The sequence below is a fragment of the Drosophila navojoa genome, chromosome 5, assembly GCF_054131105.1.
Source record: "Drosophila navojoa isolate 15081-1374.11 chromosome 5, UAZ_NAV_1.0, whole genome shotgun sequence".
NCBI lineage: Eukaryota > Metazoa > Arthropoda > Insecta > Diptera > Drosophilidae > Drosophila > Drosophila navojoa.
The window spans coordinates 13,116,045-13,136,051 of NC_142893.1; the positions used below are offsets into that span (position 1 = coordinate 13,116,045).

Below are 20,007 nucleotides of genomic sequence, written 5' to 3' on the forward strand. Positions count from 1 at the left end.
GTTGTCTTTATTGTTTGAATATTCTTCAATTTAATTACATATAGAATGTGGGGGAATTTTTTACCATACAAAAGTGTATATAAGTGTCTATGAAGCTTATTTCTAAACCTTTTTTATATCACTTGCAATGATCGCAGTAACTATAAAACTTTCATTTCATATATCATACACAGATCTGTACAAGTCTTGATAAACGTTAAACTGAAAATTTAATTACATTTATTTGTGCCTTAGCATATAGTTAATTTGTAAATAAACATGGACTCGATATAAATGCTGCTAAGATGCAAGGGTCAGTTGGAATCCTCAGAGCTATCGCTGTACGCAGCTAAAAGGGAGAGGCCAGCCGGTGCTGCAGGTTTCGAGGCAGTTGCAGCAGGTGTTGCTGATGGCTCCGAGGCTTTGGTTGTCACTTGAGCGCCAGCTGCTCCCTGCCCCTCTGCTACTTCTACTGTTGCTGCTGGGACCTGTGCTCCTGCAGTTGCTTTCGCTGCTCCGCCTTCTACTCTGCTTCCCGCTGTTGTTGCTGCTCCTTCTGTCTTAGGCTTTACCAACACCAGGGGCGTCTTTCTTTTCACCAGCTGAGCTCCACAAAGCGCTTTGCTTGGGTTAGGCTTTGCAGGATTGGGCTTCGCCAGTTTGGCTGGTGTGGGCGCAGTTACATCTGTATTATTCTCCTCCGTTATTTCCTCAATAATCTCCTCCGCGACAATGCGTTTGCCGCTGTCCGATTTGTTTTTGAAGTTCACAGATCTGTACAAATATATAATTATATATTTATATATAAATTGTCTGATGCCAACACTTACTTGACAAACGCCTCATCCTCGCGTTGTTCGCGCTCCTCGCGTTCACGTTCCGTTTCCGCCGGATTGAACTGCTCCAGCATTGTCGTATAGTCCACCGTTTGTTGACGTCTATTGAGATCGCGCAGCTCCTCGAGACTCTCGAGCATTTCGATTTCATTGCGCGACTGTTGCGTGCGGTTCTCTAGCAGTTTCATTGGATTGTTAGCCTCCTCCTCGCGTGCTTCACGCTCTTCTCGACGCGCCTGTTCCTCGGCCAGTTTCAATGCCATAAAATTACGAGTGGCGCCCGCCTCGATCTCGTAGTCCGTGTTTTGTGGATCAGTTTTGAAGGAGATCTCCTGCAGGCAGCGCGTGCACTTGATATAGAACCTATATATGCGTATGCCCAAATAGGTTTCATTCTCCACATCCTCCTTGCGAGCATTGAACTTCTTGCCCTTGTAGATGTATTCTCCACAGGTTTTGCAACGCATATTAAACGGAGCCATCAATCGAACTGTGTATTGGCGATTTTTCGCTAATTTCATGCGCGGTATCTTCGACGGATCGAAGTCCGGAGGATAGTATTTCTGCAAACAGAGTTATGGTTAGTATCGCTTTGGCTGCACAATTAATTATTTGAACTTACATTCAACACTTTGCGCTCAGACATTTTACGGCTGCACTAAGGATCGACTTTGTAAATAAACGTTGCTTGCTCACTTCTTCTTATCAATTGGCCATTCACAGTTGAATGTAAATAGAGTTGCCATAGCAACGATAGGTTTTCGATAAACGTACTTACGTTACGAATGATTTGTTGTGTTACGTATTGATTTAAATTTGCGGTGCGTTACGTGTTAGGCCTTTTTGTATTTTTATATACGTATTCTTGTCCGTTACATAGTCTTTTTCAAACTCAAGTGGGTTTTTTAGAAAAGAAACTATTTGTTGTATGCCCAGCACCACAGTATATTTCTTTACATATATATTTATTAAATTTCACAGTACAATGCTTTAGCGTTAGACAATTCTCTTTGGCTGTTATTGCTGCTAAATTATATTTGTATAATACAATAAATACACACGCATGGTATCCATTCCATAAAATGTAAATCATGCATGATGTCACAAAATGCTCACAAAATTATATAGTGCACTCGCTGCTCTTGCCGTTGGCCCGTTGAAGACTGTTTCGCTCTGGCTGCTCATTCAACGAATCCAAATCGTTCGCTCGACGCAGCCCGCTAAAACGGGACGGCAACTGCACAGCTGTCGATCCGGAATCCGGATCGGGTGAATCCAGTACGGCTGCCTCGACACGACTCAGATCCGTGTCGGGAAAACTGACCTTCTTGGGTGCAGTTAACGGTGGCACACCGCCATCCGTTTTGTTCCGCACCTCAAGCTTGAGTGCGGCACGTGGAATCTTGTGCTTCACGAGCTCATAGGTGCAGCTGTAGAGGAACGTATACTGCTGCAAGGTTTGCACCATTTTCATGCGCTGTAGCGAGATCATAAATTAGACACCATAGACAGAATATAGACAGATAAGTTTACGAGATACCTGGAATCGCAATTTCTTGACCGTTTCGAAAATATTGATTTTCGATTCGCTCTTCAGACGCTGCATTATCAAGTCGAGCCCTATGAAGGTGCCCGTCCGTCCAACGCCTGCGCTGCAGTGCACCACAATGGGCGAGTAGCTCGGACGCTTCTCTGCTTTGACCTTCTTCACAAAGGTTATCAAGTGATTAGGATCATCGGGACAGCCATGATCGGGCCACTTTTTGAAAAAGAAGTGTACCACCTTCTCCTTGAGCCCGTATTTCTCGTGTACGACCGTGAGCTCTGTGCGATCGTAAACATCAAAGCATTCCTTAGCCTTGATTGTGACGGTAACACCGCGCATATTGTACGGAAAATACTCATGGCATTTGATCTATATGGAGTAAAGTATATATATGTATATGGCATTGGTTATATAAAGCGCGTGCTCACTGTGTTGCCTTCACGGAATTGTGTCACCTGCACAATGACGCGCACATTGTGCTGCAGGATCATGCGCCAGAAGTCCATGACGCTCTCTGGCTTCGGTCCCTGCGTAGCTATGTACTCCTTCTTTCGCGTGTGGCCCTGGAAGGATGATTTATTAATGATTTAATTCATATATCTATATAGCGCAAGCCGTACATCAATAAAGGAAGCATTAATGTAGTCCGATCCTTCAGTATCTATATCCAGTATAACGCGATTCTTGTCGTCTACAATATAATCGAATTAGTTCTCTAAGATCTAGTCGAGTTTGCTCAATACACCTACAGGGATAGATATCTGCATAGCGGTTCTTATTGCTGCCCAGCTCCGAGGCCGCGTAGCTCAGCTCCAAGGCCACAACCGTAATTTCCTTGAATTCACGCGCCAGCTTTTCCGGCTTGGCCACTTCTGCATAGAAGAGCGCAAAGTTCTTGGCTATCACATTGCCAAACGGATCCTCGATGCCCTGGCCAGAGTCGCGATGCCTGAAATATGTATAGGTAAATTGAAAGAGAGTCTAATTTCCATCATTCCAAGATACCCACCAAGCTATACGCTTGCGCACATAGAGCACGAGCAGGCCCAGTATGAAGGCCAGCAGCAGGCAGCTGCAGACGCTGACCAGGATGATCGTCACCTTAATCGCCGCCTCCGTCTTGAACTCCAGTAGTGCCGCATCATTGTAGCCGGAGCTGGTAAAAAGTCGCACTACCATATGGTATTCCGTATTCGGTTTTAGTGGTCCATTGCAGTAGCGTTTGGTCTGATCCGGACACTTGTCGGTGCCTATAATAAACGTAATGTCCTCACTTTTGTCGGCGCGTCCAATGTGAATTTCATCATTGGGATTCCAGCGCTCGGGCGTTGTTTGGTACTGATGAATGCAATCGCCGCCCACCTCATCCCAGGATGCCACGGGTGGCCAGGATTTGGACACATTATAGGTCAATTTCGGTTTGTCGGCACAATGCTTTTGGGATAGCAACAAGGCCACATATTTTATTTTGCCTGATTCAGAGTTTAAAATGTCGCGGGGCAAGTTCACAATCGCCGAGCTGGTCGGGTGATTAGTATCATAGGCGCTAACACGCATTTTACCCACTATGTCGTCGTCCAGGCCAGAAGGTACTGCAAGAAAACATAGTTAAAAGCAGGTATTTAAGACTCACTGTATATATGTATGTATATGCTATGCTATCCCTCTCTCTCTCTCTCTCTCTCTCTCTCTCTCTCTTTCTCTCTCTCTCTCTCTCTCTCTCTCTCTCTCTCTCTCTCTCTCTCTCTCTCTCTCTCTCTCTCTCTCTGCCTGAGAAAAGCAATGGACGAATAAAGGCTACAGATCATTTCAGTTGTCTATATGTATGCAGCAGTATTCATTTGGCACTCCTATTTAAGTAAAACGAAGCTAGATGGCTTGCTGCAGCAGAGAGTGTTCCCATTGGTTAATTAAGGCTCGACCGCTACAACCTCTCCCTGGCGTCGGGCTCAACAGTTGAGCGCATTTCTTTCTGAATGAAAGTGGCCCTATATAAAGGGCATCAGCTGCAGCATTTCTTCAGTCGCCCAGGCCTGGTGGGGGTCAGTCGTGCAGTGCAGTAAAGTTAAGTGAAGTGTGTGCTCGTTTAGCTAAGCATTAAATACTTAGACGAAATGTGTAGAGGAAATAATTAATAGAAATACTTAGAGGAAATATTTAAGGGAAATACTTAAAAGAAATACTTTGAATAAATACTAAGAGCTAGTTTTAGAGCAACGTATTTTATAAGGAATTTTGTAACGTATTATACGTATATAGCTGAACAGCTGGCAACTCTGAGTGTCAGTCGATTACGAATGCAGGATTTATTAGTACTTTATACTGAATTCATATTTAAGCTAAGCTCATAAAGGATAAGCCAAATAAGGCATTTTTAGTATTTTATACTGTCTGGACACTTTTGCGAAGCTGATATTGTTGCGCGCATTGGAAAGCTTAAAATGAAATTTCTAGCACTTTATGCTAATTGGAGAAAAATGGAACAAAGTTCGAAAGGAGTCATCACTGTGTTTACGCAGGTACGATATTGACAGCACAACGTAAACTATTTTGCTAAAACACTATTTCTGATGGCTTTCTTTTGGTAAGTGTAAAATTATATACATTTGTACTCACAGCCCGCTGGCGACTCCCAAACTTTTGATTCACTTGCGCTCAATGTATCCACATTCCTTGTCTTGACAGCTACCCTGACCGTATATTCAACTTCTGGCAGTAGATTGGTTATGCTATGCGACATGCGTCCCTCCCTGTCGTGATTATCGGGTGCGACACCTTCCTGATAGCTAATCTGCCGTTCCGCTCGTACGCCCGTTATGTGCAAGACAAACTCCTGGATTTGGCCATTCGATTTGCAGGGTATAGTCCAGGATATAGTGACATTAGCGCTGTAGCTAGTAGGATCTAGAGCGGGACCGTCTGAGGTCACATTTAAATCGGTGACTGGATCCGATACTATATAATTAACATTTTGTTAGGTTTATACATATATTGGGATATTGAATTCTGGTTCAGTAGCCTACCATCTGGTTGCGTAGTGCCGATCACAGGAGCCGTGTATTGACTCAAGCCGAAATCATTCAATGCAGCCACCTGCATAATATACTTGACAGCGGGTGATAGATCATTGAAGGTGCTCATCATGTCGCCTTTGGTTTCGGGCTTGATCACCTCGTTCACTGCTTTGCATGTGCTGGGCACAAAGTAATCCGCCTCGTAACGCATCAGAAATGCATGATAGTATTTGATTGGTCCATTTGGATGTTTCGGTTGCTCCCAGACAAAAGTCAAACTCGTCTTGGTGCTATCATGATACCGAACATTTCGGGGCTGTTCTGGAACTGCAATCGACTAAATGCTCTTAGTATGGCAATCATTTTAAAAGTTAATAGACCGACACATACAGAACGTTAGTGTTTCCAGCTGTTGACCGGTCACAATCTTCTTTCCCGATGGTCCAGCCACATTGTAGAGCACTACGCTGCAAGTGTACTTGGTATAGGGCGAGAGTGGTTCAATTACCGCCTGAAACCCGCGATCGCGATAGCTTTCCACATACTTCTCCGCATAGGTGTTGGGTACGTCGACGCTGGTCTGGCAGCTGAAATGAGCGAATATCGTCTGGCAATGGTTGTTGTAGTCCTGATTGTTCGCATTCAGCTCCAGACTGTGGGGCGTAGCGCCATTGCCCACCAGCTCGAATTTGATCTACAAAACGAAGCGTTATTCATATAGATCCATATATATATATACATAGATATATTTAGAAACCTTCTCATAGTTAACAATTGCTGCTTTAGTTTCGACTTCGATGCGTCGCAGCTCTCCATCCAGATTCTGCTTTGTATAGGGTATTATTTGTATAGTATAGCCCTGGCAGGCGCCCAGATCCTTATCAAATCTGACAGAATTATTTTGTGTGCTAAGACTCAGTGCAACAACCTCTATGTTATCGTCCATCCAACCCGATATGCGATAGCCACCGATGCACAGATCCGCGTAGCTCGGCGTCAGCCACGCCAGCTCGATGAAATAGGGTCCTGTGTTGCTCGATGGCTCCAGAATCTGTGTGGGCTCTATTGCGAGATTATTACTGAAGGCTTTAAGGGAAGATCTTCTCTACTTACGATCCTCGCTCAGCGTGCTTTGACTCTTGAACCCGGCGCCCCTGGAGCCATTCGCTGATATTGGTACGATTTCCACATTGTAGATGCCACAGGGCTCCAGATTCTGGAAGGTAGCAAAAGTTTCACTAGTCAACTGCTCGTCGCTGGCATATTCCGATCGCTGGGTGGGTCCAGTTAGATTCACATGATAATTGGCCACGCACTGGGCGTTATCTGTGGGCGGTGACCATGACCAATGCAGTACGGTGGAATTGATGATTTCTAGAGGTTCCGACACAGCACCCGGCACTAAATGAGCCAAAGCTTAGAAAGCATTGAGAAATATTATGGACAACTTACACTTCTCGCCGGATACAAAGGTCTCCGTGGCCTTGGCCGTTGTGTTGCGGTCTGCATTTATGTATACCTCAACGGTGTGCAGTGCACAGCCCTGCAGGTCCGATATGGTATGCTGCTTCATTGTGGAGTCATTCGAGTAATGGCTCCACTCGCACTCAACTGCAGAAATTAAATAAGATTATGTGGACTCTGCCTAAACGAAGCACTCACCTCTAGTCCCGCTTTGTGTCGCCGTATCCTGGAACACAGTCGTTAGGCCCGTCCAATCATCTGTGATTGCTGTCGTCGTGTCATCCTCCTGCTCTGTGGTCGCTGTCGTTGTGCCATGATCCTCATCCGAGACGCAACCATTGCGTCGCCAGACAATAGTAAAGCTGCCTATACAACTCTTATTAATTGGATCTTTCCAAGCCACTACCGTATCCGCATTGCTGCCATTGGTGATAGTCAGCTGCAGTTCGCCCGGCTCCAGATAGCCCGTGTCCACGAATCTCATATCGCTGCCAACGGACACGCTCGCATTATTCTTCGTCTCAAGTGTCACATTGTATGTCCGACATGGCAGGACTACGAATGTATCGCTGCTCTCATCCTTAAACTGTTGGTGGCTGTTTGTGCTGTCCGGGGCATTTGCTTGGATCTCAAAATGTTTCACACAGGCCCGATCGGTGGTCTCCCAGGTCAGTCGTATCGTCGTCTCTGTGGCTTCAACGGATGTCAAAGTCGTCTTCGGCTCTAAAATGGAGAGATATACATATAAGAATATAAATAAATTAAGTAATACAAAATGCATTTCTTCCGGCACTCACCTTTATAGTCCGTATAGGCAATAACGTTTTGTTGAAAGACCGTAGCGCTCTCTGTCGTGCCTTTCAAACTTACGGCAGTTGTATAGCTCGTGCATGGTTCTAGATTCTCACTAAAATGGCACGAAATACATAAATTATTTTATATTTTCAAATATAAATATCTGAAATATTTACCAGATGAATTGCCCTCCAGCTACACTCGCTGCGCTACCTGCAGGACATGTTACATTCTCGATAACATATTTCTCCTTATCTTCATCGCTGACACTAAAGCTTAGCGTATAGGGCGTACTAATCACAGTTATTTTAGCGACTAATCGAAATATATAGAGGTAATAAAAAGTATTTGGCTTAGTGACTTGCTATATATGATGATATAAAAGTTCTTTATCTATTGCTAATGTAAATCGGTAAATATCAATGGGTGCATGAACAAATTAATATCGATAAATAGATTGATGTATATTGGTAAATGGGTATATCGATTATTTATATAAGCAGATGAATGAACAAATGCATAATTCAGTATATAGATCGACCAATAAATTACACACCAAACGATAAATATATCGATTTGATCAACAGGTCGATAAATATATGTATGTTTACAAAGTAGAGTCTGCCGTGCAGAGCTTACACACCATCATTTGGGTCTTGATCCGCTAGTGCTGAGGCTGTCTGTGCCTGCGCCTGTGCTGCTGTCCATGCATAAAGGATTAACGGTGCACAGAGTAGTCCATAGAGCCGAGTCCTTGGCTTGCCGTGTTTCTTGGGCCTCATCTTACGACAACATTGCCACCAGTTGCTGTTCATTTCGGAAGTTAAAAACAAGTTCAATGTCAGCTGACCAAAATGCAACCGGTTTCTCAATAACTTCTCCAAATTAATTCAACGTATCGAACAGTATTAACCCCTTATATAAGGAAGCAGCTCGTTTAAGTGCAATGTGCACATTAATAAACTTTGGGCGTGAATCAATAAAGAATCGCAAAAAACAATAACAACGTTTTTTATGTACGTATGTATGTATGTATGTGTTCGAGGCATGAGTGTATTCGACATTTGAACTTGTCACATTGAGTACAGGTGTCAATTATAAAAATGCATTAACTTATAGCAAAGGTAATATTCAAACAATTTGACCCGAAGAAGGAAAGAGAGAGAGAGAGAGAGAGAAATATAAGAAGAAATTAATTGAAATGCATTTACTATTAAAAACCTGACTCATCCTCTGCTAGTACTATATGTTTCTAGAATCAATTTGCTTCTTGAATCTTTATTCTGTAATCGGTAAATAAGTGAAACATCTAATTCTACATAATTCTATTATATGGTTAATTTTATATATTATAAATATACCAATACATAGAATGTTTTGTTTAGGAATCTTCAGAGCAATTGCCTGTTATAGAGATAACAAAGACGTAATTTCCCAAAAAGTAAATTGTCCATTTCGAAATAGACTGGAATATCTATATGAGCTGACATATTTATACAGTGAAGGTATGTCATAGTCGGTTATAATAATATTGATAAATATCAATGCACAGCCTTGATAAATATGAATTATCACAAATAATGTCCTATATTCTATGGTCCATAATAATAGTGATAATTTCTTATAATTTCCCGAAAGATATCGAAGAGAGTTTGTTGATTTCCGCGAGTATAATCAAGAACTGAAGACTCACATTGTTATCTGCTCAATTAGCTAAATGTCACTACTTAATCAATTTATTTATTTTTTTATATTATTAAAACTAAATATATATGTATATTATATAGATATAGTATATTAATATTATTTTTTTATATACACAATATGACTCAAGTTCTTGGCAAAAGCCTTGCAAGTGAAGTTTCATTGTGTAATTGAGAGCGAAGGGATTGGCAATGAGCGAGAGTCGAATTTGTGATTAAGAACAAATACAACAACAGCGCTATATATGTATATACACACGTACATATATAAATTCATACATATGTATATTGGTCACTTGAGCAAATGGCAAGTCCCGGGATTGGGCAAGGGCTTATCATGGCACTCAATGGACAATGCGACTACTTAACCGAGGAGTTAAAAATAAACCCAAAAAAGACCTCTAGAAAGGCGCAATATACGATTAATGATAAAGATAACAATCTGAACAACCTGATTGATAATTATTAAGTATTAATATGGAAGTATTAAAAAGAAGTAAATTTATTGAAAGTAGCAAAAATGAAAAGTAAAAATGGAAAATATTAACTACTAAAAGAATTATAGGAGAGCAAAAGTTTTGGATCATGACGTAGCTGCTGAAGAATTATATTGTCATTGCTGAGCATATGAGGAATTGAGATATTTCATTAGGAATGTATCTATCTATTGTGCGTGTGTATTTGTAATCAAAGAACATACAGTGGTAATTATAGACCTCAGTAGCTCGAAACTCAATGGCTGCCATTGAGAGAGACATTTTAAAGCAAATAGAATTACATTTTTTGTATCGATAATTATTAATAGCTTGCAAGGGGCGACATATTTTGTTATCTACTTGACAAGTTATTGTGCTGTATGACTGGCAGCAGGCAAAAAGTCTATTTCCTATGCTTTGGCTTGTTTAAATAAATCGCGAAATGAAATACGTTTTCTATTTGTTTCGCTTTGCTTTGCTTTGGCATGACCACAAATCAAATACGAAATAACAAATAAGCCAATAATAACAATTTAACTGTCGTAGAAAGTAAACGCTGTCGGTTCTGGGGTATTTTTTTATCATATCAACAATATATGTAATCAGAGCAACTCCCTGATAACAATGTGCATATGAGGCCGTCGAAACGCTCGCCACAAATCGTTTTCCAATAATAAATCACACCAATACACGCGTACATATAATTGTGTTTTGAATTTATGGCTTGTATTAAGGACGAACTACCGTGACAAATTGTAAATTGGCCGCACTTTTGATGCCAATTAAAGATGTGAGTAATCCATTAACGACGCTTTTACTTTAAAAATCAGCAAATGGAATTATCCATATGCAAAATACACCAAATGCAATTTGACGGCACTTTTAATTTCGAAAAGAGATGTAAGCACAATTTACGGTTCGTATTAAGGATGAGCTTCCGTTACAAATCAAATTATCGATAAGCAGAGCACATAGTCCAATTGGCCGCACTTTTGATTTCTATTATTTTTTTTATGGACCGCTATCGCGATTGGCCTGTGTAACGAGTGTGAACGAGAAAACAGGCTGCCTGATTAGAATCGCGAAGGTTTGATAACGGCTGCCTGCCATAATTGGCAAATCATTTACATATTTTGGCAATTTGCTCATTAAATTGATTCATCAACTATTGGCATCAAGCTGCCAATCTATTAACTTAACCAATTTCTTAGCACTCACAATACGTTTATGAATTTAAAAAGATATTTTGCTTGTATTAGTGCATAAAATACGCGCGTGCTTTACCGAATTGTTTGTTAAATTGCACTTTAATATGCGCAACGATATCGTTTACTTTGTGTAACAAATAACCGTTTCCGTTGAGCGTTAGACGAGAACTGAGCGTAAAAATAAATAACACATGGCTGTATCACTGTGCTTGTTACTGATAAGGCAAATTTTCTCCGACAGGGTATGAACGTACATATGTATGAGTTAGTGAGAGCATGTATGTGCTCCAAGATAAACACAATGCATTGCAATTATGTGAAAAAGTTATGTGCGTTGTAGTGATGTAAAAGGTCAACTACACATTTTATCTTTTTAGAATACATCTTTGAAAGATTGACTATTTTATAATTTAAATTTAAGTTAATAGCGCCAAAATAGTTGAAACAGCTGTTCAAATAATTTCGCACAGCCATCGATAAGCACCGTCTTGGTCAAAGTATCGATAACTTAAATAAGCAGAAGCCCTGGAACTAGTGCTGGTAAACAATAGCTTTGGCATCGATACGTCGAAAGCATCGAAAGATATTGGAAGCATTTCTCGCCGCGCTTCATTTCTGCGTAATTATTTCCCAATTAATTTAAATTAATATACTTTAAAAATATATAAAAGTAGCAGACTGTGTAAGTATGCGTAATGTGCAATGAAAAACATGAAATCAATGTCCCTGCATGGTCTGTAACGCATAATCCAAGTGTCGTAAATGCGACAGCGACGCACCAGCAGCGAAGTGTATGTAATGGGCAAATAGGGAAAAAAGAAAAAATTTGTCATGTATGAACAGACTGCCAGTGTATTGGTGCGCGCTTATACGAGAGAAAGAAACTAAAACCCCGTTTAAAACGCAATAGTTTTGTGACAAATGTGCGTGTGATTGACAAATCTATTTGGACTTTTTCAATTTTGCATATTGCCACTTTTCTAAATCGCTGCCGCAGCGACGCTGACTGCGCTGCTCTTTCAAGATGGCCGTCGTAACAGTTTTTATTTTTCGTCAGTGTCAGTGGTGTTGTTATTGTGTTTGAGTGTACGCTTGTATGTGAATGTGTATATATGTTTTGTTATTGAAAAGCAAAGCGAACAGCAAAAGTTATGCAAATAATGCTGCATAAACTGAACTAAACTACTACAAAGCATGCATGTGCAAAAACAAAAACAAATTTGAAGTTCTTCCCCAGTGTGCTTTGCTTTTCTTCTACAACAACCACCAAAGAGCGATGACACATCACTCCCTGCGTCAGTTTTCGTGTCAGTGTATGTGTGAGTGTATATATGCGCGTATGTGAATGTGTGTGTTTTTTGCGCATGTATCCTCCTACGCCTCCTGTTACCCCTGCTCTGGGATATGGAAAATTGATCGATATTTTATCCAGAACAAATGTCAGCAGTAAAATCCGATTCCTTCGCCTGCCTCCAACAGCTTTTTCAATTGGGCTAAAGTTAAAAGCAAACCAGTTCTGCAAATGCAGCTTGGTCGTGTCTCGGTAGAAATCTTGTTGCCTTTTTTTTACAGTTTTCCGTTTTGGGCTGCTTTGGCATTGGCCATCGCCGCATATACACTAAAAAACAAAACACATGTGGTGCTCGGATCCCATATATAGTAGTAAAATTGTTAACAGCACTCGCTGCAATTCCCAGAACGTGTGCAATTCGCTGAGCTAAGCTAAGTTAAGCTGGTTCTTCGTTCGGATTGGATGGAGTCGTAAAGTCTGAGACTGACTGTGCAAATCGGTCGCAAATTGCTGCCGTTGCCATTATCTATGAAGTTTGTTTTCTGACACTTTTAGCCCTGTCTTTCTTGTCTGTTTACTCTCGCTCTTTCTCTCTATTTCTTTTTCTCTTTACACTTGTCTTATCTTGGTCGAATGCCTGTTCATGAGCTTTTACAGTGTGTTACAATTTACAATCAGAATATGTTGTTGTGTTTTGCCCGACTTTCCCAGCTAAAGGTTATTGTAAATACGAATTAATTCAGACTTGTGTCTAGACATTTTGTTGGCAAGTGTAGTAGTTGCTAATCGATACTCGAAACTTTTACTTATTCGCTGCATTGCCAAATTCTCAACATTACCAACACTGACAAAGCGTGAGAAAAACACGCAAATGGCAGCCAAGTGCACATAGGCAAGTGCAAGGTCTCTCTCAGGCGCTCTTTTCATGCAGTTCGCTCCCTGGAGAGAGCTGCGCGATTGCCCGTATCCTTATTTATATGCATGTGGGCATGTGCATGGCACATACATATGTGATGCTGACATCAGATTCCCATTCCGCATAAACTAACAACTACAAATGCCTTGGCAATTTACAATTCAAATTGGAATATTAAATACCCCTTTGTGTAAAAGTGTATTTGTGTTAATTCGTACATATATTATTTTGTATGGCTGGTAACCCTTTTTTCGCACCGTCAGTGAACGCCTTTCAAATCTTGTGCAGCGTGTGACCCAAACGCCCCCGTCTAGCTGTTTTATGGCTGTTGTTTTGTTGTTGTAGTGGCTGCTGTTGTAGAACACCGTTACTAGCTCTACCCACACAGTTACATGGCTGGAAGTTACAAGGCGCATGTCTGTGTATTGGAATGCTGGCCCCAATAAGAACAAAACGCACGCCCGGTTGCCACAACACAACGGTTGTTGTCGTTGTCCGGCATTATCCACCTACTTACATCCATCCAACCCACTCGCGTTCCGTTAATACTCGTGACGTTAGCGTTGTCTATTTCTTATTTAGTTTATTGATTTTATTTTATATTTAGATGCGCAGTTAATGGTCGCTGCGTGTCTTTGAGTTTGAGCAGGTCCCAACAGCTGATAAAGGCTGACTTTTCTCTCGCAATGTGTTCAAAGCGCGCGTGACTCATGCCTAGTTTCAATGCCGTCGTCGTTGCAAAAAAGCAGATTTCATCGCTTGAACTGGTTTGGTTAGTTTTTTTTACAGTAAAAAGTATATAGATATGCTGCCCTCCACTATAGCAGCTAGTTCAAAAATCGGTAAAATATTCGGCGATGGTTAAGCGTCCAAAAATAATCTGAAAACGTCATTTCCTTGTTGCGAGTATGTGTATGCAATATATATATATATGTATATATAAACTGCGTGTATGTGTATGTGTGTATGGTCTAAGCTTTGACTTTTTCGTGTGTCTTTCTCTCTTTCGTTTTGCGTTATTTACTTATAAGAAGTTGCTTGAACTACCGTTAGATGTTGCTAATTGGCTTTGTCAGCGCTGTTGCTTGTAACTTTGCTATGCGACTTTGGCAACGTGGAAAACATACACAAATGTGTCGTCAAATGCTTATCTAGAAAAATGATGAGAAACAAATCGCGTTATGCTTTCGTTAATTTTTTCGCTTAGATTCGTTTAGTTTGATTGGTCGGTTTATTGCGTGATACCTGTGTTTTGTTATTGCCTGTTGCCTATTGTTGGCCACCTTGAGTTAATTGAATTGCTCTTGCCTTAGCCAACAACATGTACATAAACATGCCTAACGACTTAAAGCAACTACTTCAGCAACATCGAGTCGTCTTTAATGTTGCTTTGTCTATTTTGGAAGCTGTTTGATTATTCTATCCGAATAGAGTTAATGCAGTTATCGATGTGTCAATAGTAAGCACAGGGTTGCATATTTGCTGCAATCTGATTGGCTGGGCCTGAAGAGATTTGCAGACAATGCTCACTGTAATTGCGACCACATAACCGAAAATATTTTTGTGTGCCAGAAACACAGAAACGAAACAATTTCTGAGGCTTTCTGTTGATAATTATGTTGATCATCATGCAGCACGTTGTGAAACAATGAAGAAGAAGACTGAGAAGGGAGGTCGAATTGAAGAAAGAGCAGATTAATGTATGCATGTCGAAGATGCGGCGCTATGGGGCAACATTGCCAAAAACAAAAAGCTAAAAATTTAATACTCCGCTTAAAATGCCTGACTTTAAAATACCCTGCAGAGACCGATAAATATATTTGTAGTGAACGAATTGCTTGTTTAGTAAGAAAATTAAGCGGGTGAAATTTATAGTACTAAATTTTTAAATATTAAATATAGGATCTCTCACAGTAGAGCATTTATATGTTTATTAAGTTTTACCTATTACATACCTTTTCGTTTAGTATATAAACGCTTTTTTTTACCAATTCTTATGTGTGCAGGGTATAACTATGCGGGTGACTTGCCTCTTTGCGAAACTTGCCTTTTCATATTTTTGTGGAACCAATTTCCTGTTCAGTCATTCATGTATAATGCTTGAAGAATTTGTCTATATTGTTGTTTCTCTTTGTTTCCTCTCTCAACAGCATTGCACTAGAAGACGGCAGCAACAAATCGAGGCATTAAGCAACAGAATTGAAGCTCGCCTAAACTGAAGAACAGCATGAAAATGGTGTTGTCGCAGCGGCAGCGCGAGGAGCTGTAAGTAATCCACTATAAGGCAGCCAAAAAAATCCCCTCAATAACATTGTCTATATATAAATCTCTAGTAACCAAGCGATTGCCGACTATTTGGGCTCAAATGGCTATGCTGATTCATTGGAGACCTTTCGTAAGGAGGCAGATCTCAGCACAGAATCGGAAAAGAAGTATGGCGGGCTATTAGAAAAGAAATGGACATCGGTCATACGACTGCAAAAGAAGGTCATGGACCTAGAGGCTAAGCTAACCGAAGCTGAAAAGGAGGTTATCGAGGGTGCGCCCACAAAGAACAAACGTACGCCCGGCGAATGGATACCCAGGCCGCCAGAGAAATACTCACTAACAGGACATCGAGCCAGCATAACGAGGGTAAGTAAAGCATTTGAGTGAACAAAGCAGAGCTCAATAATTCCATTTTATACAGGTTATATTTCATCCAATATTTGGACTCATGGTGTCGGCTTCAGAGGATGCCACCATTAAAATTTGGGATTTCGAAACTGGCGAATATGAGCGTAGTCTAAAAGGACACACAGACTCTGTGCAAGATGTGGCATTTGATGCGCAGGGCAAGCTTTTAGGTAATTTAAGCAACTAACTATGTTGTCCTTCTTCTCAATTCACTTTTTTATCCCTACAGCCTCCTGCAGCGCTGATTTGTCCATTAAACTGTGGGACTTTCAACAAAGCTACGAGTGTGTGAAAACCATGCACGGTCACGATCACAATGTATCCTCGGTGGCCTTTGTACCCGCCGGCGACTACGTGCTATCCGCATCGCGTGATCGCACCATCAAAATGTGGGAGGTGGCCACAGGGTCAGTGTTAATATACATATATGAATATATAAATTTGTAATACATATATTAATTTTTTGTAATCTAATTTACCAGATACTGTGTAAAAACTTACACCGGCCATCGGGAGTGGGTGCGAATGGTGCGCGTGCACATTGAAGGCAGCATCTTTGCCACATGCTCAAATGATCACACAATACGCGTTTGGTTGACAAATTCAAAAGACTGTAAGGTGAGCACGCAACCAAACTGAATCCTTACAAAGGAGAACGGAAATGAAGCCAATCAATTGGTTGGTGGTTGATCCAATACAACTTCAATTTCATATGGCTTCCAAGGCAATAAGAAATTTTGTTTGACTAACTAATTTGAATATATTCGTTAGGTTGAATTACGCGATCATGAGCATACGGTGGAATGCATTGCATGGGCGCCAGAGGCTGCCGCATCAGCGATAAATGAGGCAGCCGGCGCTGACAACAAGAAGGGTCACCATCAGGGACCATTCCTGGCATCTGGCTCACGCGATAAAACCATACGCATTTGGGATGTCAGCGTTGGACTGTGCCTGCTCACATTGAACGGGCATGACAATTGGGTGAGGGGCTTGGCATTCCATCCCGGTGGCAAATATTTGGTATCAGCCAGTGATGACAAGACCATTCGGGTCTGGGATTTGCGCAACAAGCGATGCATGAAGACGCTCTATGCGCATCAGCATTTCTGCACATCCATTGGTAAGTGACTCACACTGCATTAACACAAACTCAATTTTGTAATTTGCAATATTTTATTACAGATTTTCACAAAGCGCATCCGTATGTCATCTCTGGTAGCGTAGATCAATCAGTTAAAGTTTGGGAATGTCGTTAAGAATTCAGCAGAAAATGATTTGCTTATTTCTCAATTTAACATAATTAATATATCTACAATATTTATACATATATATATACATATATAGATATATATGTTTGAGTATACACAGTCTCAGCCACCTTTACCAGATGCATCCATGCGAATTATATATGTATATTTCAAAATATATCTATCTATATATTTATATATACATATATGTATCTATATATATATATATATGAATATGTATTATGTATGTCTAAAGTTAAATCCGAACAAGCAGCAAACGCAAAAACAGCGAAAGAAACGAAATATTTATTAAATGTATGGCCTCCTAACCAACTAACTTACCTACCTACCAACTATACAAAGTACATGCATATTTATATACATATATATCTATATATATATACCTTTAAATATACATACGATTACTATTAATTTAAATGCTGTGTAGACTCACGCGCCTCAACAAATATAAAAGGAAAACAAAACAAATTAATAAGATAACAAAAGCACGCTCGCTAGCCGACAAAAACTTAAGATCTGTAGTTGAATTTTCCAATAGTTTTCTTGTGAGTGTGAAAAACAATTTGAAAAGCACTTACAAATATAAAAACAACAAAAAATTAAATACACATGCATATAAGAACGATTGTACGACTTAAAATGTTTGTCATAATCCAAAATGCTAAAAAAAAAAAAAGAAACAGCAAACACGCAGTAGACACGAAACTTAACGATGTTGTCATTTCTGAATTTTTGTTGCATATAAGCGCATATTAATAGATTCTTATAATATATATGCCACGCCCTCGCGCAATATTTAAGAAAATTCAAGTTCAATCAACAAGAAAATAAGCAGCAAGAAATATATTTTTCTTTCACTATATGTAGAGCGAACGATTTCAAAACAAATGTTTTTATTGAAAATTACTCCGCATTTTATGCAAATGAAATTGAGGTAATTTTAATAGAAAAAATAACAAACAAAAAAAGAACGCTTTTACAATTATTTACAAATACAGCTCCCAAGTTTTGTGTTCTTTTTTGTGCAAAAAGGATCTAAACAAAAACACAATACAAATAAATATATAAAGAAAAATTTAATGTGTACAAGTTTAAGTTTGCTTTAAGTTCAAAAAAATATGATTTACTTTAGTAAAAATGCTGCAAATTTAATTTTAATATAATTGTTCATAAGTGCAAAGGCAGAAAAAATATAGTATATATGTATACATTATTAATTATTTGTGGAACATTTGAAAATTTCGTAAATACACACTCAGAAATGAAGACGAAGAAGTGAATAACAGGATTATAGAAAAGAAAATAGAAGAAAGGAACAAAAAAAAAAAATACAAATTGTAAACAATAAAATTTGCTTCTTCAAAGAAACACAAACGACAAAAATCAACAATTAAAGACATTTTTAATGCCCAGTACCCAATGGCATATAATTTTTACTTACTATCAATACAGCGCCCATATGCTGCTACGTATGTATGTTCGGACGCACTGGGTACAGGGTATAATTTAGTCGAGCACATTCGATTACAACTTATAATCGATATATATACAGAGCACAGTCACCTATCTTTTCTAGCATAAGCTATGGGAACCACAATTTAAACAAAAAATGCAATGCAAAAACGCTTCTCTCATCACCAAAGCTGCTTTAAATGATGGCCTATTATCCCGATAAGCCACACAAGATGCAATCGATAACTAGCCAATTATAATTATAATGGCAATTTTATCGCTACACAAACTGGTTAATATATAGATATAAATATATATATATATATATATATATATATATATATATATACATACATAACATCAATAAATCCATAAATTTGTTTCACTTAAACATTAGCTATATTCTTTAAAATGATTACAGGAAGTTATTAAAATAGAATGTTTTAAATTACGTCAAGTGTCTGCCTGGGAGGATTCAGCATCCGCGTCAGCTGTGGTATCTTTTTCTTGGTTGCCAGCTTCAGCGGGTGCATCAACAACTACTTCCCTCTCTTCATTAGTGTTTGTAGCTTCCGCTGACGCTGTGGCTGTTGCTGCTTCCTCCTTTACTTCGCTTTCTGTATCCGCTTCAGTTTTTGTCTCAGCGTCGTCTTCGGATGCACTTCCACTCGAGTCAGCTTCCACTTTTTTCTCTTCGTTTGGTTTCTGTTCGCGGGGTCGTTTTGCACGTTGCTTCTTTTTAAGGCGCTTGGCACGTTTTTTTGCAGTACGCTCTTCAGCTGCTTGTCTGTTACTATCTAATTTTTGTTGATAGGCCATGTCGGCAGCCTCTCTCAGACTTTGGTTCTGTATATTCTTCTGACGAGCATATTCTTTGCGTCGCAAATGACGATAAACGTGGAATTCACCTGAACCGGCGCCAGCGCTGCTGCCCATCACATTGCGCACAAATGTGGGAACTGACGACATATAGTCACGTTCTCGCCGCTGCTCTGGTATAATAACTGGCTTTTCCTGTGAAAATATATTTAATAATAAATTGTTTACACTAAATTATTGATAAAACGTACTGGATTTTTCATTAATTTTTCCAGCTTTAATCTTTGTAGATCTGTAGCACTTTTAATATACGGCCCCACTGGTTTGGGTTTTTCATCATTGTCGCTGTCTTCGGAGTCCCCATTCTTTTTCTTCTTTCGAGGTCTGTTATCTTCTGACTCTTTAACTAAATTTTTAATCAGCGACATGTTTGTTGACAAACCTCATCAACAATTTTTTTACTATTCGCGTGTTGACGTTCATTGAGTGACTGGTCACTGAGAATACCTAAAAACAGAATTTTATTATCGATAAATAAATCTATTATATCAGTTGCTTGAT

At 39.8% G+C, this 20,007-nt stretch overlaps 4 protein-coding genes and 1 long non-coding RNA gene across 8 annotated transcripts; 1 reads left to right on the forward strand and 4 right to left on the reverse strand.

Annotated features, from left to right (window-relative positions):
• Positions 1–202: 202 nt before the first annotated feature.
• Positions 203–1,625, reverse strand: LOC108654100 (splicing factor YJU2). Its single transcript, XM_018105170.3, has 3 exons — positions 1,438–1,625; positions 810–1,378; positions 203–753 (listed from the first exon to the last, which is right to left on the reverse strand). Exons 1-3 carry the CDS (start codon positions 1,459–1,461, stop codon positions 294–296), a joined length of 1,053 nt encoding a protein of 350 aa, XP_017960659.1. The 5' UTR covers positions 1,462–1,625; the 3' UTR covers positions 203–293.
• Positions 1,626–1,759: 134 nt separating this feature from the next.
• Positions 1,760–11,197, reverse strand: Ptp52F (Protein tyrosine phosphatase 52F). Its single transcript, XM_089261250.1, has 17 exons — positions 11,032–11,197; positions 8,278–8,597; positions 7,811–7,949; positions 7,637–7,746; positions 7,038–7,562; positions 6,828–6,986; positions 6,489–6,776; positions 6,133–6,437; positions 5,766–6,069; positions 5,385–5,702; positions 4,978–5,316; positions 3,371–3,953; positions 3,111–3,310; positions 2,982–3,052; positions 2,790–2,924; positions 2,356–2,730; positions 1,760–2,292 (listed from the first exon to the last, which is right to left on the reverse strand). Exons 2-17 carry the CDS (start codon positions 8,447–8,449, stop codon positions 1,936–1,938), a joined length of 4,380 nt encoding a protein of 1,459 aa, XP_089117376.1. The 5' UTR covers positions 8,450–8,597; positions 11,032–11,197; the 3' UTR covers positions 1,760–1,935.
• A 324-nt stretch (positions 11,198–11,521) lies between these two features.
• Lis-1 (LisH and WD40 domain-containing Lis-1) lies at positions 11,522–18,487 on the forward strand. Of its 4 annotated transcripts, none has more exons than XM_018105168.3 (8): positions 11,522–11,640; positions 15,379–15,493; positions 15,562–15,862; positions 15,918–16,074; positions 16,134–16,311; positions 16,387–16,522; positions 16,676–17,027; positions 17,090–18,487. In XM_018105168.3, exons 2-8 carry the CDS (start codon positions 15,456–15,458, stop codon positions 17,161–17,163), a joined length of 1,236 nt encoding a protein of 411 aa, XP_017960657.1. In that variant the 5' UTR covers positions 11,522–11,640; positions 15,379–15,455; the 3' UTR covers positions 17,164–18,487. The 4 variants fall into 4 exon arrangements, with proteins under 4 accessions (XP_017960657.1, XP_089117782.1, XP_089117781.1 ...); XM_089261656.1 differs by having other exon boundaries at positions 11,525–11,640; positions 15,382–15,493; XM_089261655.1 differs by having other exon boundaries at positions 11,553–11,703.
• On the reverse strand, positions 13,578–14,951 carry LOC108654103 (uncharacterized). The gene is made up of 2 exons (XR_001925720.3): positions 14,474–14,951; positions 13,578–14,379 (listed from the first exon to the last, which is right to left on the reverse strand). It is a non-coding gene; the product is annotated as an uncharacterized LOC108654103 (long non-coding RNA).
• Positions 18,488–18,997: 510 nt separating the features above from the next.
• On the reverse strand, positions 18,998–19,952 carry LOC108654101 (uncharacterized). Its single transcript, XM_018105171.3, has 2 exons — positions 19,698–19,952; positions 18,998–19,641 (listed from the first exon to the last, which is right to left on the reverse strand). The coding sequence occupies exons 1-2, from the start codon at positions 19,872–19,874 to the stop codon at positions 19,081–19,083; spliced, it is 738 nt and encodes a 245-aa protein (XP_017960660.1). The 5' UTR covers positions 19,875–19,952; the 3' UTR covers positions 18,998–19,080.
• Between the last annotated feature and the right edge of the window lie 55 nt (positions 19,953–20,007).